The sequence below is a fragment of the Canis lupus genome, chromosome 31, assembly GCF_048164855.1.
Source record: "Canis lupus baileyi chromosome 31, mCanLup2.hap1, whole genome shotgun sequence".
Classification (NCBI taxonomy): Eukaryota; Metazoa; Chordata; class Mammalia; order Carnivora; family Canidae; genus Canis; species Canis lupus.
This window is the reverse complement of record NC_132868.1, coordinates 17,629,172-17,646,511: the sequence shown is the minus strand read 5'-3', so window position 1 is coordinate 17,646,511 and position 17,340 is coordinate 17,629,172. Positions and strand designations below refer to the sequence as shown.

Sequence of the window (17,340 nt, the reverse complement as noted above, 5' to 3'; positions counted from 1 at the left end):
TCAGAATTCCTTGGTGTTCCACTTTATGTCAGCTTCTAAGCTTGGGTGCAGCAATGAATAAGACACATAGTTTCTACCCTATGAAGCTACACTCTTGTAGCTTAAACACTTAAACAGGTAAAGTAAATAAATACTTAAACAGGTAAAGAAATAATAACAATATTATAAGTGGTGGAGAAAAGTAAAGCAGGATAAGGGGATAAAGATGGGTTACGAGACTGGGGATCCCTGGGTGGCGCAGCGGTTTGGCGCCTGCCTTTGGCCCAGGGCGCGATCCTGGAGACCCGGGATCGAATCCCACGTCGGGCTCCCGGTGCATGGAGCCTGCTTCTCCCTCTGCCTATGTCTCTGCCTCTCTCTCTCTCTCTCTCTCTCTCTCTCAATGTGACTATCATAAATAAATAAAATAAATTAAAAAAAAAAAAAAAAGGATGGGTTACGAGATACTTTAAAATAGGGTGGTCAGTAGAGGCCTTTCTGAAGAGGTGACAGCTGAACAGAGACCTTGACTAATGAGGAGCCAGCCATCTGAAGAATTTGAAGAGCGAGATTCAGGCAAATGCAGTTGCCAGGACTCTGAGATGAAAATAAGCTTGGGGGATCCCTGGGTGGCGCAGCGGTTTAGCGCCTGCCTTTGCCCCAGGGCGCGATCCTGGAGACCCGGGATCGAGTCCCGTGTCGGGCTCCCGGTGCATGGAGCCTGCTTCTCCCTCTGCCTGTGTCTCTGCCTCTCTCTCTCTCTCTGTGTGACTATCATAAATAAATAAAAATTAAAAAAAAAAAATCACTGATAACTTTAATGAATATTGCAAGTTATTTAAACGCTGATAATCTGTGTAGTAGACCAAAAGGAAATTCATATGTCCAAGTATCAGGGATGTGGGTCGGAAACTCTTGATAATAAGAATTTAAAGAGTATGACTAGTTCTCTTCACCAAGGAAAGGACACCTCTCATTTTTGCTTGAAGGCAGAGCTAACAACAACTTTGGATCTGTACATATACTTGAAAAATGCAACAGAAAGGTTATACACTAAAAAAAAAAAAAAAAAGGTTATACACTAAAAGCATAAATTACTTTTATGTCAAGGATTTAAGGGTAGGAGATAACAGTTTCTATCTTTACTGTTAGAGGCACATTAATACTATGGAATGAATGATCTAAACAGGCTTGCAATCCTGTGACCAGAGTGAATTGATGGCTGAATATATGCCTGATAGCTAGAGAAATTAGCCCCCTGGTAACAGTAGTATTATTGATTTTTCCTCTTCAATATATTCACATGCTCAAGAATACTTGGCTTTGGTTATATTAAATTGTTCTCCTAAGATAAATTAGGTAAAACTTCTTGAGGTCATTCCCTCATGTGTGATTGGACTTTTTTTTTTTTCCCCAAGGGGATAGATGCTTTTCTTTTTAGTTATGAAGGGAGAGGATTTATCTGGTTCATCAGAGTTTTGTTGAATTACGTATCTGTTCAAAAGAAGGGAGGCTAGCAACACTTTGAAAATGAAATTAAGGAGACAGTTATATTCACAATAACATCAGTAAAAATAAAAAACTTAGCACTAGTGTAAGCCAATTGGTTTAAGATCTATGCATGAAAGCTATAACACATTGCTGAGAGGAATTAAAGTTCTAAATAAATGGATAGATATATCATTGGAAGAATCAATAGTGTTAAGATGGCAATTCTTTCCAAATAGATCTGTAGATTTAAGGCAATCTTGATCAAAATCCCAATAGGCTTTTTTTTTTTTTTTGGTAAATATTGACAAGCTGGTCCTAAAATACCCCAAGGACTAGTACATAGTTAAAACTAGTTGAGAGGTGCTGGTTGGCTCTGTCAACAGATCATGCAACTCTTGGTCTCAGTGTTGAGAGTTCAAGCCCCATGTTGGGTGCAGAAATTACTTAAAAATAAAATCTTTAAGAAAAAAAACCCAATTTTGAAAAGACCATGAATGTGTAAGGTTTAGATTCTCGGATTTCAAAACTGATTATAAACCTACAGTAACCAAGACAATATGGTATTAGAAGGATAAATACATATGTCAGTGCAACAGAATAGAAAGTCCCAAACTAAACTTACCACATGTATGGTCAATTAATTTTTGAACAAAAGTACTGAAGTAATTCAGTGGGGAGTCGCCTGGGTGGCTCAGTGGTTGAGCATCTGCCTTCAGATCAGGGCGTGATCCCGGTATCCTGGGATCAAGTCCTACATTGGGCTCCCTGCATGGAGCCTGCTTCTGCCTCTGTCTCTGCCTCTCTCTCATGAATAAATAAATAAATAAATAAATAAATAAATAAATAAAACCTTTAAGAAAAGTTACAAACATAGGTAACATATACCTATGTTTTGGGCCGCCCAGGTGGCTCAGCAGTTTAGCGCCGCCTTCAGCCCAGGACCTGATCCTGGATACCCATGATCGAGTCCCATGTCGGGCTCCCTGTGTGGAGCCTGCTTTTCCCTCTGCCTTTGTCTCTGTCCCTCTCTTTCTCTCTCTCTCTCTCTCTCTCTGTCTCTCATGAATAAATAAATAAAATCTTTAAAAAAAATAAAGTAATTCAGTGGGAAAGTCTTTTCAACAAATTGTGCTGGAACAATTGGATATTTATATACAAAAAGATAAACCTAAACTCAGCAAAAAAAGAAAAAAAGAAAAGAAAGAGGTGCTGATACATGCTAAAAAAAAATGGATGAACCTTGAAAATATTGTGTTCAGTGGAAGAAGGAAGCCAATCACTGAAGTCTGTGTGTATTGTATGATTCCATTTACATGGAATATCCAAAATAGGCAAATCTATAGATCAGTGGTTGCCTAGGTCTTGGGATATGTAGGGAATGGAAAATAACTGGTAATAGACATGGAATTTGTTTCGAGGGTAATGAAAAGTTATTAGATCTTATTCAGTGTCTTAGATATATGGTAATGACTGTACAACTTGTATTGGCTAAGTTTATGGTATATCAATTATATGTCAATGGAGATGCAATATATAACCTGTAGGCACTAGAAAGGCTAAAATCAAAAAGACCAATAATACCATGTGTTAGCAGGGATATGGAGAAAATTAGAGGCATCATACATTGCTGATGGAAATGTGAAATAATACAGCCACTTTAGAAAACTGGCTGGCTTTTAAAAAGTTAAACATACGCTTACTATATTTTGACCCAATAATTGTACTCCTGGGTTTTTACTCAAGAGAAATGAAAAATATATTCACATGGACTTACTTGTACATGAATGTTCATAGCAGTATTATTCATAATAGCCCCAAACTGGAAAAAATCCAAATGAGTGGATAAACAAAATGTGGGCTATCCATTCAGTGCATCAAGAAATATAAAAAGATCTATAAAGGGATGCCTGGGTGGCTCAGTGGTTTAGCGTCTGCCTTCGGCCCAGGGTGTGATCCTGGAGTCCTGGATCGAGTTCCACATTGGGCTCCCTGTGTGGAGTCTGCTTCTCCCTCTGCCTGTGTCTCTGCCTCTCTCTGTGTGTCTCTCTTGAATGAAAAAAAAAGATCTATAAAAAGAAATGAACTGCTCATCCATACAGGATGAGCCATAAAACATTACACTAGTTAAAGAATCTAGACACTTAAGATTCTATGCTATGTGGTTCCATTTATATAAGATTTCTAAAAAAGGCAAAATTATAAGAGACTGAAAGCAGGTCAGTAGTTGCTTGGTTCTGGGAGCAAAGATTAATCAATTATGCATACAGGAACTTTTTCAAGCAGTGGAAGTATTCTAAAACTGGATTATAGTAATAGTTGCACAATTGTATAAATTTGCTAAATTAAACTATAAATGAGTGAATGTTATGTACTGTAAATCATACTAAAAAGAAACCAAAAAAAAAAAAAAAAAAAGAAACCAACCAACCTGTTAAAACACCAGAGAGGACTGGGATGTAGACCTGTTTCACTTTGCTTCACATAAATATTTGATATTTCATATAAAATTACTGAAACTGAACTTTGGTTTATTTATTTATTTAAAGATTTTATTTGTTCACTCATGAGAGAGAGAGAGAGAGAGGCAGAGACACAGGCAGAGGGAGAAGCAGGCTCCATGCAGGGAGCCCGATGTAGGACTCGATCCTGGGTCTCCAGGATCCCACCCTGGGCCGAAGGCAGCGCTAAACCGTTGAGCCACCTGGGCTGCCCAAACTTTGGTTTAAAAGACATCAAACTGTGATTATCTAGCATTTTGTTGTTTGCTGTCACTAAGCTGTGAGTTTTCTATTCATATGAGTTTCCTGGACACCTAAAGCATACCTCTTTAATTTTGAAGCATTGCCACTATTTGTGGTTTTTAAAAGATATTTGTTTATTTATTTATTTATTTAAAGAGAGAGAGAGAAAGCACATGCATAAACTAGAGGGAGGGGCAGAGGGAGAGGAAAGAGAATCTCCAGCAGACTCCACACTTTGCATGGAGCCCAAAGTGGGGCTCCATCTTACAACCCTGAGATCATGACCTGAGCCAAAAGCAAGAGTTGGTTGCTCAATCAACTGAGCCACCCAGGCGCCCCTGAAACATAACTATCATTTGAATGTGTCTGTTTTGAAATAGTGTTAGCTGAACTTTTTTCTTTTTACATTCTTTTGGTTATAATCATTATATATACTTACTGTTTTCAAAGAATAAAAATGCCATCAGGGCTGTTGATGTTGGAGAGAAAGTTGTTTTATCCCTCATAAATCGTGTAAGACTGTTGTGCTTTTTGCTTTCCTTTGTATCCTCACTTTTTGCTATATGTTTACTCTTAGGAATCTTACTCTTTTCCAGGTATTGATTTTCCTCTTCTGTGGGCTAAAAAGGCATACAAATAAATTTCTTTTTTTTTTTTTACAAATAAATTTCTTAAAACTCTGAGTAAGTTGCAAGTGACTAGGTCCTCTTCACTAAGTGTATATAGACTCTAATATGTGACTTTTTGTTTGTTTCTTAGCTTTTTTTCTGGAAAGATGATATTGGCAGATAGTGACCTAAAGATAAACGAGGTATTATTGTGCTAGTGTGTTCCTTTCAGATTTTGGGTACCATGGTTTCAATTCTAGGCCAGCTTTGTATGGAGACAGAGTAAACAACCCCCCACCTTGCTACTTGGGGGCCCTTTACTTCTGCTTGCAAATATTCATTGACACTCTACCCTAATAGCAGTATTATTTTAAATTAAAATATAGATTCTTCTATATAATTGAACAATTTCACTTATAGATACATATTAGGTATATTTTTTTAAAGCAGGGACTCAAACAGGTACTTGTATACCAGTGTTCATGGCAGTGTTATTCACAAAAGCAAAAGTTAGAAACAATCCACACATCCATCACCAGATGAATGGATAAGCAAAAAACCAAAATGTGGAATATGCACAGTGTTTTATTATTCAGCTATGAAAACGAATGAAATTCTAATACATGCTACAACATGGAAGAACCTTGAAAACGTAATACTAAATGAAATAAGCTAGACACAAAAAGGACAAATATTGTACAACTCCATTTATATTAGGTTCCTAGATTGGGTATTCATAGAGACAGTAAGATAGAGGTTATCAGGGAATGTGGAATTAATATTTAATGGGTACACACAGTCTCTGTTTGGGATCATGACAACATTCTGGAAATGAATAGTGTTAATAGTTGCACAGCATTGTGAATGTACTGTAATGCCACTGAACTGTACAAGTAAAAGTGTTTAAAATGGTAAACTTTATGTTGTGTATATATTACCACAATAAAAAGAAGTACAGATTTTTCTTTTTTTTAAATTTATTATTATTTTTTTTATTTTTAAAGATTGTATTCATTTATTCATGAGAGAGAGAGGCAGAGACTCAGGCAGAGGGAGAAGCAGGCTCCATGCTGGGAGCCCGACATGGGAATCTATCCCGGTGCTCCAGGATCACGCCCTGGGCCAAAGGCAGGCGCCAAACCGCTGAGCCACCCAGGGATCCCCAGTACAGATTTTTTTGGTTCAGTTAAGTCTTCAAAACTTTAGTGTGAATGTTTCAGATATCCCTTTGGAAACAGATTTTGATAGAGCCCATAGGGTACTTCCCACCAGTGTAGGGAGATGCTTCTTGAGAGGAAGACGACATCCCCTGCATCACACAGTGTGCCCATGAAGTGCTAGTAACTTTGTCCTTTCATTTTCACTTCTAGGCTATCCATCCAGGATACGGTTTTCTTTCAGAAAACATGGAATTTGCCGAACTGTGTAAACAAGAAGGAATTATTTTTGTAGGTCCTCCTTCATCTGCAATTAAAGACATGGGTATAAAGAGGTATGAATTTATATCTTTTAAATATGACCATAGAAAGGTCATTTGAAATAGTTTCTGCAACCTGTAATAGATATGATCATTATAACCTTTGGTTGTCATAGGCATAAGTTATTCATCTGCCACTCCAGCGAGTTACAGAAAATGTTCATCTACTTAGGGTTTCTAATCAATGTATGAGTTAGTTTTAGGGATTAAAAACAAGGTGGGAAGAGCTATCACATGAAAAACTGGATTCCTAGTTATCACAGAAAACCTAATATTTTAATATTTGTGTTAATATTTGTTGTCTCAGACTGTATAGTGTTTTCTTTACCTATAGGATGTTATTTTTAAAGTTCCATTGTACTTATACACTGGGCTGTTTCTGTGTTTCCCTTCTATGAAATAACTCATAGAATCAAAACATCTTACCTCTTTTGTTCAAAAGCACATCCAAATCCATTATGGCTGCTGCCGGAGTGCCTGTTGTGGAAGGTTATCATGGCGAGGACCAGTCAGATCAGTGCCTGAGGGAGCACGCGGGGAAAATCGGTTATCCTGTCATGATTAAAGCCGTCCGTGGTGGAGGAGGAAAAGTAAGATTGTGCGTGCTCGTGTTTTTCATTTCAGGCTAGGCTTCTTTGTTTTATTTAGGTTGTAGTCCTAACTATCTTGCCATCTTAGGGGATGAGGATCGTTAGATCTGAGGAAGAATTTCAAGAGCAGTTAGAATCAGCACGGAGAGAAGCTAAGAAGTCTTTCAATGATGATGCGATGCTGATTGAGAAGTTTGTGGACACGCCAAGGTGGGTTCACCTTTTTTTTTTCTGACTTAGCCTTTTAAAATTAAATTATAAATGAAATGCATGTAAATTATATGAAATATAAAGTTCTAATAGTACCATAGTACATTATCCCACCCCCCTGATGTAACCACTTAATGTATAAGATGTGCATTCCTCCAAGCATTTCCTAGGGGAATAGAAATACATATACACACAGAATACAAAATACATTCAGAAGTACAGTGAGTTTAGTCTTACATAGTATCACATGCTAATATGACATCAGAGCCATCTTTCCATGCCAGTAAATGTAGGTCTACCCTATACTTTTTATTGAGCTTAATAAATCCATGATATAGATGTACCATTAATGTATTCAATCCATTTCTTGTTGATGGAACGTAGGGGTTTTTTTCAAAATAAAAAAATTCTTCTAAGAAATTTAGTTTTATGAAAGTCTGTAAGCATTGGTTGAGATGCTCAGAAATTGGGACTAGATACCTAAATTGAATTGATAGTGTTGACCAATAATAATACTAACATCTCACCTGTATATCATACTTAACCATTTGCCACAATCTAAGCATTTACATATACTAAATAATTTTGCTGTCCTAATTCTAGTCTAATTCCTGTAACAATCCTGTAGATAGGCCCTATTCCCATTTTACAGCTTAAGACCCTGAGGAACAGAGTGGTCATATGACTTGCTTGAAGTCTCCCAGCTGGGAAGTGGTAAAATTGGGATTTGAATTCAGAATTCACACTCTAAGCTACTACTAAACTGCTTTTCTAGGTACCACTGTAACAAATGCCATGTGAATTTCAAATTTTTTCATTTTCTGCAATTTTTTATATGTATTGCTTAAAATAAGATCTTGACTATAAAAGTTTCTTGTTTCATAGATTTTTTTGAAGATGTAAATTCTTTACATGTGGAACGTTAGCTATATATTACCTCACATTGTAATTTGTTTGCCCGATAGCTAGGACTCCCAGGAATCAAAGACCTGGTAGTACATTTACTTTAATTTTCCCCTGTATATCACCTGGCATGCTACTTTCTTCATGACAAGCATCAACAATGATATCTTTTGAAATGTAGAAGTAATATAAATACATTACAAGTGTGGAAAATACAGAAGATGGAAAACAAAGTCACTCATAATCTCATTCTCCTAATACAAGTAATAGTATTTCTGTATATATTCATTTTGTATTTTCTAGTAATATGACATTTTAATGTCATAATTACGCTGTTTTGTATGTTGCTAAATAATTACCTGTTGAGTTAATGGAGTGTCAGAAGATTGTCAAGGTGCTGCTTGTAACTCAGAAAAGGCCATATGAAGATGTTTTATAAATCTGCTCAGAACTATTGAGCTTATATGGAAGGCTGGGCTAGCAAACAGTCTTCAAAGTGTACTATTTTGGAGGATAAAAAAAGAAATCAGATTCCTTTCTTACTTCGAACTCAATATATATTCTAGATGGATTAAAAATGCAAATAGGAAAATAAAAACTGTAGAACTCTTAGAAAATATCAAGGCCGTCTTGGTAGACTCCAACTGTATCTGTCTCTCTAGCCAGATCCCAGCAGTGGCTGAACGGGAACAGCTGGGATTTGGTGCACCTCCTGGTTCTCAGACAGTGTGCTGCAGAATCTCCAAGTTAGATAAAGTAGCACAGAAAAAGGATTAGTCAGAAAGAGGAAAATAACAAGAGCAATATGATCACTACAGAAATCATAACAGAACACAGATCCTCAAAAAGCTTCCCTTGTAAGCTGCCAAAGGAATAAGTGTTTCCAACTTCTGAGAACTCAGAAAAGAGCTGTGTTGTGTTTCTAGTAGGTGTTCCTTTCAGAACCGAGAATTTCTGTTCTTCTGTCTCCTTCTTTGGAGAGCTAACAGATAAGGGAGTGTCAGTGGAAGTGATTTTACAATTGGAATTTGAAAAACAAACCACTTAGTTCCAAGATGCAAAGAGCTAGGAAGTTGTCACTCACATCCAAAAAGTAAGTAAAAATCAGAGCAAAATGAAAGTCAGTGAATTTTTAGACCTATTAGAGAATGGGGCCTGCAGGGCAAACCATGACCCTGAAATCCGAACAGCATGTGTACACAGTGAATCATAGCTGGGATCCGCTTGCCTGTGGCAGAAGCCACTGGTGCCATAAACTGACAGGAACACTTCTCTGGGGATTATGATAAATTACTGGAGTCTGAGTATGGACTAGCTTGATAGTGAAAAACCCCTCACGGTCCCACGTTGTTATTATTTTGTCTTTTGACAATTTTTATTTTTAAAAAATCAACAGAAAAAACTTTTGCTGGTCACTCATTTCTCCATCATAGTGGTGAATATGTGAGGTGAACTACAGAGTGAACATATCAGAATAAACCTACCAAGAAGAATGCTTTCATGTTCACCAAATGGTTTGTTTACCCTTATTTTCCTAAGTGTTATGTGGATTTACTCTTAATATTATTTCTCATAATTTTACTCTGTTACATTCAACATTAAAATGACTTTTTATGATATAATATTAGTAATATTTTTTAAAAAATTAATGATCCATATGAATTTATTTCTTAACCTTCTTATGGATAAGCCATTGTAATTTTTAGTCTGCCTTAGTTTATAAAAGCTGACCATAAGGATGATTTTTAAAATTGCCCTGATCATGGGGCACCTGGGTGGCTCAGTTGATGAAGCAGCCAACTCTTGATTTCAGCTCAGGGCATGATTTCAGGGTCCTGGGATTGAGCTCATGTTGGGCTCCATGCTCAGCCGGGAGATTGAGATTCTCTCTCTCCCTCTGCCCCACCCTCTACTTGCTGTTTCTCTCTCTCGCACTCTTGCTTTCAAAAGTAAATGAATAAATCATCAAGAAAATAATAAAAAATTAAATAAAAATCCTCTGATCATAAAAAAGTTTTCATTGGCTTTTCAAGAATACATGAAATGTGACTGTAATTTGTAATTTTGGTGTGAGATTTATCCGTGTTTTCCTTGCCCATTTGTACTTGTGACTTGCCCCTCCTCTGAGGTCATAAGTATAGTCTCCTATGTCTTATTTCCTAGTCACTTCATATATGTAGGTTTTTTTTCTAGAATGTTTATTCTACAAATGGAAACTTTTTCATTGGGTTTTTAAATAGGCATGTAGAAGTCCAGGTGTTTGGTGACTATCATGGCAACGCTGTGTACTTGTTTGAAAGAGACTGTAGTGTACAGAGGAGACATCAGAAGATCATTGAGGAAGCCCCAGGGGTAAGGACCTTATAATGAAATTTGCAAGCTTTTCTGTAGGGTAAACCTGAATCACTCTTATTTTCAAATCAGAAATCTGTGAAGTTAGTGTCTCCTCCAAAGTCCTGCTGAATAACTGCTTCCCAGTAGTAATATAATGATAAAGCCCTAGTGAAGCCTTGGCAATGAGGAGGGGCTTGGTATTCTCAAGTTACCATGCTAAGGGCACAATCGGGCCATGATCCTTCTGGATGATATCTAGGAAAATCTACTCTGATCCAAGTACAGGCTGTCCCTGACTTCACGATGGTTCAACTTAGAATTTATTGGCTTTATGGTGGTGTAAAAGTGATACATAGTAGAAATACTTCGAATTTTGAATTTTGATCTTTTCCTGGGCTCTATAAATGGTATGATACTCTCCTGGGCAGCAGCTGTGACCCCAGCTCCCAGTTAGCCACATAGTCTGGAGGGTAAACAACTGATACGCTTAAAATCATTCTTAACAGTATGTGTTCTTAGACTCTCTGAACTCAGTATTCAACAAATTATGTGAGATATTCAGCCCTTATATTATAGGACTCTGCCCAATTGTAGGCTAATGTAAATGTTCTGAGCACATGTGAGGTAGACTAGGCTAAGTTAGGTTTAGTAGGTTACATGTATTTAAATGCATTTTCAACTACCAGTATTTTCAACTTATGATGGGTTTATCTGGACATAAGCCCACTGTAGATTGAACAAGATCTGTATCTGACTTGGAGTGAGCAATTGTATAATATTTCCATGTAGATTTTAAATTGTACTTAATGGGAATATTTGAGGAATGCATTAGCCTGATTCGTTTGAATGTATTTTTTATAAAGATTCTTTTATTTTAACTATTTCAGGTATCCCTCAAATATATTAGTCATCTTCCTGCCATTGAGGTTTATTGTAGAGGAGAGAGATTTGCTCATATTTGGCAATGTTTGCCCCCTTGAAATTAATTGTTTACATCTCTTTGGGTCTACGTTGATTGGTTAGGTTGTCCTTTAAGTCAAATCTTACTCCTGTAATTACCTCTTTTTAGATTTACATTTCTTTCTTTTTTATTAAGGATTTTATTTATTTATTCATGAGAGACAGAGAGAGAGAGAGAGGCAGAGACACAGGCAGAGGGAGAAGCAGGCTTCATGCAAGGAGCCTGACGTGGGACTCAATCTGGGACTCCAGGATCACGCCCTGGGCCGAAGGCAGGCGCTAAACCGCTGAGCCACCCAGGCATCCCTGGATTTATATTTCTTTTGAGCCTACTACTGCCATAGGCCTCTTTCTTGTCTGGGGTTTTGTACTTTTTTTTTTTTTTTTTTTCAGTAGGTACTTCTAAAAAGTCAGGTATCTGGGGTTTCTGGCTAATCAGTTTGTTGTTCTCATCTATTCAAATTTTAATTTCTGTTACAGAGTAAATTATATTGTTCAAAGTAAATATCAACAGTAGTTTCAGTAAAGCCTTATTTTGAAGCAATGATTATGTAAATATATGTCTATAGGGCACTGTTTTAAAATGCTAGAAAACCTTTTCCTACTTTTTAATCTACTTTTCTTTTAATGAACCTTTCTTATTAACTTGGAATCTTAAGGTTTACCATTATTCCAAGATACATTGGAATAACATGGACACATTGGACACATGGCCCAGATTGCTCTACCATCTTTAAACAAAATAGGAATCATTCAAAATTTTCATATTGATACATATAGTTGGATATATAGTCCTGAAAATTCTTATTTAGGTACAAAGGAGATAGATCATTATGCTGAATAATATCTACAGTTTATGGAAATTAACAGAACCACTAAACTTTGGCTTAGGGACAGTTGACTGTGGTGTAGGACATATTTCTTGATGAAATGTGTAGCATTAACTGTTTATCCTTTCCCTTTAAGGTACTATTTGATATCTAGAAATGCAGTATCAGATGTTAAGGGAAATTAGTAGTAGGCAAATTAGTAGTAGGAAATTAGTTAGTAGGGCAAAGTACTAATGGAAATTTATTTTGAATATTTTTTCATAGCCTGGCATTAAACCTGATGTAAGAAAGAAGCTTGGAGAAGCTGCAGTCAGAGCTGCTAAAGCTGTAAATTATGTTGGAGCAGGTATGCTAAGATTTACTTTGTATAGAGGAAAAGAAATAATCATTTATTTATGTTCAGAAGGCAAAAGAAATATACAACTTTTAAATCACTGGCTTTCAAACCAATTATATCCACATTAAGAAATACATTTTGAGACCCAGTATATACACATAAGTACTTATGTTTCTATACATATTTGGGAAAAAAAAATCACTAAACAGTACTTAACCCTAGTTATGTGTAATGCTATTTGATATTTTCTATCCCATTTTAAAATAAAACCATTTTATCTAAAATAAACCATGGAGGGCAGCCCCCATGGCACAGCGGTTTAGCGCCGTCTGCAGCCCAGGGCGTGATCCTGGAGACCCTAGATTGAGTCCCACGTTGGGCTCTCTGCGTGGAGCCTGCTTCTCTCTCTGCCTCCCCCCTCCCCCCGCATCTCTATGAATAAATAAAGTCTTTAAAAAAATAAATAAATAAAATAAAATAAACCATGGAGCAGAAAGTACAGAGAGTTCCCATATTGCCTATCCCCACACTTGCACAGCCTCCCCAACTATCAGCATCCCAGACCAGAGGGGTTCATTTGTTACAATCAGCAAACCTACAGTGATACATCCTTATCACCCATAATCTATCATTTACATTAGGGTTCACTCTTGATATTGTATGTACTACTGACATTGTTGCACAGTATACATTTAGAGAAATGTATGATGACATGAATCCACCATTGTATCATATGAGTACTTTTTTTAAGATTTTATTTACTTGAGAGAGAAGGTGAGCACTAGAAGGTAGCGGGGGAGTCAGAGGGAGAAGCAGATTCTCTGTGAGCAGGGAGCTCAATGCAGGCCAGATTGTTGAGGATCATGACCTGAGCAGAAGGCAGACACCCAACTGACTAAGCCACCCAGGTGCTCCCAGAGTCCTTTCAGTGCCCTAAATATCCTCTGTGCTCTGCTCTTTTCCCTTCCTGTCTTTAACTCCTGACAGTCACTGATCTTTCTGTTGCCTCCATAGTTCTGCCTTTTCATACAGTGTGTAGACCTTTCAGATTGGCTTCTTTCACTTAGTAATATGCATTTAAGCTTCCTCCATGTTCTCTCATGGCTTGATCATTTCTGTTTAGTGTTGAATAGTGTACTCCATTTCCTAGATGTACCACAATTTATCTGGTCACCTACTGAAGGACATCTTGATTGCTTTCTAGGTTTGGCAGTTCCAACAAAACTATTATAAAAATCTGTGTGCAGAGTTCTCTGTGGACATAGTTTCAATTTATTTACTAAACACCAAGAAATTGATCACTGGATCATATGGCAAGAGTATGCTTAGTTTTGTAAGAAACTGCCAAACTTTCTTCCAGAGTGACTGTAACATTTTGCATTTCCACCAGCAATGTATGAGAGTTCCTGTTGCTTTATATCTTCACTAGCATTTGGTATTATCCATGTTCCATTCTAATAGGTGTGCAGTGGTATCTCATTTTAATTTGTATTTCCTTAATATGATGAGTGGAGCATCTTCTCATATGCTTACTTACCATCTGTGTTTCTTCTTTAGTGAGGTCTGTTCAGGTGTTTTGCCCACTTTTTAAATTGGTTTGTTTGCTTTTTCTTATTATTGAGTTTTAAGAATTCTTAGTACAATTTGGACCATAGTCCTTTACCAGAGGTATCTTTTGCAAATATTTTCTCACAATCTGTGGTTTGTCTTCTCATTCTCTTGACATTATCTTTTGCAGAGCATAAGTTTTTTAAATGTAGTAAAGCCTGCCTTATCAATTATTTAATGAATTATGCCTTTTTTGTTGGCATAATTTTGTATGCTTTCTTGTTGTATCTAAAAAGGCATTACCATACTCAAGGTCATGTAGATTTTCTCCTGCTATCTTCTAGGAATTTTATAGTTTTATGTTCCAAATTTGGTCTATGGTCCTTTTTAAGTTAATTTTTCTGGAAGTGTAAGATTTGTGTGTAGATTGTGTGTGTGTATGTGTGTAGACATAGAGTTATTCTAGCACCATTTTTTTAAAAGACTGTCTTTGCTCCATTGTATTGCCTTTGCTCCTTTGTCAGAGATCAATTGGCTATATTTATATGGGACTATTTCTGGACTACCTGCTCTCTTCCATTGATCTATTTGTTCTTTCTCCAGTATTTCAGTATTTTGAATACTGTAGCTTTATAGTAAATCTTGAACTCAGATAGTGTCCATCCTCCAACTTTGTAATTCTCCTTCAATATTGAATTGCCTATTCTGAGTCTTTTGCCTCTCCCTATAAAACACTAGAATCAGTTTTTTGATATTCACAAAATAACTTTTTTTTTTTTTTGATATTCACAAAATAACTTGCTGGGATTTTAATTGGAATTGTGTTGTCTCTATACAGTAAGTTGGGAGAACTCACATCTTGACAATGTTGAGTCTTCCTATCCATGAACATGGAATATCTCTCCATTTTGTTCTTCCTTGACTTCTTTCATCAGTTTTGTAATTTCCTCATATGGATCTTATACATCTTTTGTTAGATTTATACCTATTTCATTTTGGAGGTGCTTGTATAGATGGTATTGTGTTTTTAATTTCAAATTCTACTTGTTCATCATAGGTATATAGGAAAACAGTTGACTTTTATATATTAACCTTTTTTTTTTTTTAAGATTTTATTTATTTTTTCATGAGAGGCAGAGACAAAGGCTGAGGCAAAAGTAGGCTCCATGCAGGGAGCCTGATGTGGGACTCGATTCCAGGACTCCAGGATCATGCCCTGAGCCAAAGGCAGACGCTTAACCACTGAGCCACCCAGGCGTCCCATATATCCTGCAAGCTTATTATGATCACTTATTAGTTCCAGAAGGTTTCTTTGGTAAATTCTTTTGGATTTTTCTACATAGACAAGTCATCTGTGATTAGACAGTTTCATTTCTTCCTTCCCAATCTCTATACCTTTTCCTTTTCTTGTCTTATTGCATTTCTAGGGCTTCTAGTATAATGTTGAAAAGGAGTGGTGAGAGTGGATGTCCTTCCCTTATTTCTTATCTTGGTGTGAAATCTTCTAGTTTCTCACCATTAAATACAATGTTAGCTATGTGTTTTTGTAAATCTCCTTTATCAAATTAGGAAGTTCCTTTGTATTCCTAATTTGTTGAGAGTTTTTATTATAATTAGGTACTGAATTTTATCCGGTGTTGTTCTGCATCTATTATTACAGTCATATGGTTATTCTTTAGCTTGTTGATGTGATGGATTACATTAATTGATTTTCAAATGTTGAACCAGCCTTGCATACCTGGGATAAGTCCCACTTGGTCATGGTATATGATTATTTTTATACATTGTTATTTTTGCTTTGCTAACATTTTTGTTGAGGATTATTGCATCCATGTTTATAAGAGATATTGATTTGTAGTTTAGTTTTTTTGTAATATCTTTCTCTGGTTTTAATATTAAGGTAATGCTGATCTCATAAAATGAGTTAAGAAACAGTCTGTCTTCTGTGTTCTCAAAGAGATTATAGCAAATTGGTATAAATTCTACTTTCAGTGTTTGGTAGAACTCACCAGTGAACCTCTATTTTGGAGGTTTTGGAAGTTATTAATGATTATTTCAACTTCCTTAGTAGATATAGGCCTATTCAGATTGTTTCGGAGTGATTTTCTCTTGTGTGACTTTTGGCAGATTGTGTCTTTCAAGGAGTTGGTCTGTTTCATCCAGGTTATCAAATTTATGGGCATAGAGTTGTTCATAATATGCTTTTAATATCTATTAACCATAAGAGCCATAGTAATTTCTCTTATTTCATTTCTGATATTAATAATTTGTCTCTTCTCTCTTTTTTTTCTTAAACAACTTGACTAGAGGCTTATGTATGTAACTGATCTTTTCAAAAAACCAATTTCTGGTTTTATTTGTTTTTTCTATAGATTTCTACTTTATTATTTCTTCTCTCTTGCTTACTTTGGAATTAATTTGCTGTTCTTTTTCTAGTTTCCTAAAATGGAAGCTTAATTTTAGATCTTTCTTCTCTTCAAATATATGGATTAAGTGCTATAAATTTCCCTTTTCCCTCCAAGCATTGCTTTCAGGGCATCCCACAAATTTTGGAAAGTTGTATTTCTATTTTCATTTAGTTTAAAGTATTTTTAAGCTTCACTTGGGATTTCTTCTTTGTCTTATGTGTTACTTGGTACTGTGTTATTTAGGCTGCAAGTATTTGGGGATTTTTTTCCCAGCTATCTTTTTGTTACTGATTTCTGGTTCAATTGATTTTTAATTTAATTGTGGTCCTGAAAAAAAAAATTTGGTCTTGGCAAACATTTTATGATATCTATTCTTTCAAATTTGTTAAAGTCTTTTCTGTGACTCTGAATATGGTCTGTCTTGGTGAGTGTTCCATGTGAATTTGAGAATATGTAATCCAGTATTGTTGGATAAAGTAGTCTATAGACACTGAGTATATCCAATTTATTGATGATGCTATGGAGTTCAACTATGTCCTTACTTATCTGCCTGCTAGATTTGTCCATTTCTGATAGAGGGGTGTTAAAATCTCCAGCTGTTTTAATAGATTCATCTATTTGCAGTTTTCAGTTTTTATTCCATGTATTCTGACACTCTCTTCTTAGGTATATACCCGTTAAGATTATGTCTTTTTGAAGTATTGACCTATGTCATTGTCCTCCTCTCTAAAGAACATTTCTTGCAAGATAGATCTACTGCCAATAAATTCTCTCAACTTTTGTTTGTTTATGCATATGTTACACCTTTTCTAGTTGTCCACAGTTCTTGGATATTTTGCTTTGTTTTTTTCAGTCTGTCTGTCTTTGCCTTTAGTTTTGGAAGTTTCTGTTGTCATATCCTCAAGCTCAGAGATTCTTGCCTTA

The 17,340-nt window shown here is 36.1% G+C and overlaps 1 protein-coding gene across 4 annotated transcripts in view; it reads left to right on the top strand.

Moving 5' to 3' along the window:
- MCCC1 (methylcrotonyl-CoA carboxylase subunit 1) overlaps positions 1-17,340 on the top strand; it is a 62,093-nt gene that overhangs the window by 10,755 nt on the left and 33,998 nt on the right. For all 4 annotated transcript variants that reach the window (XM_072807564.1, XM_072807565.1, XM_072807566.1 and 1 more), the window contains 5 exons: positions 6,190-6,311; positions 6,739-6,886; positions 6,975-7,096; positions 10,240-10,351; positions 12,388-12,469. In XM_072807564.1, coding sequence (XP_072663665.1) covers positions 6,190-6,311; positions 6,739-6,886; positions 6,975-7,096; positions 10,240-10,351; positions 12,388-12,469 — 586 coding nt within the window. The remainder of the gene's footprint in view (positions 1-6,189; positions 6,312-6,738; positions 6,887-6,974; positions 7,097-10,239; positions 10,352-12,387; positions 12,470-17,340) is intronic.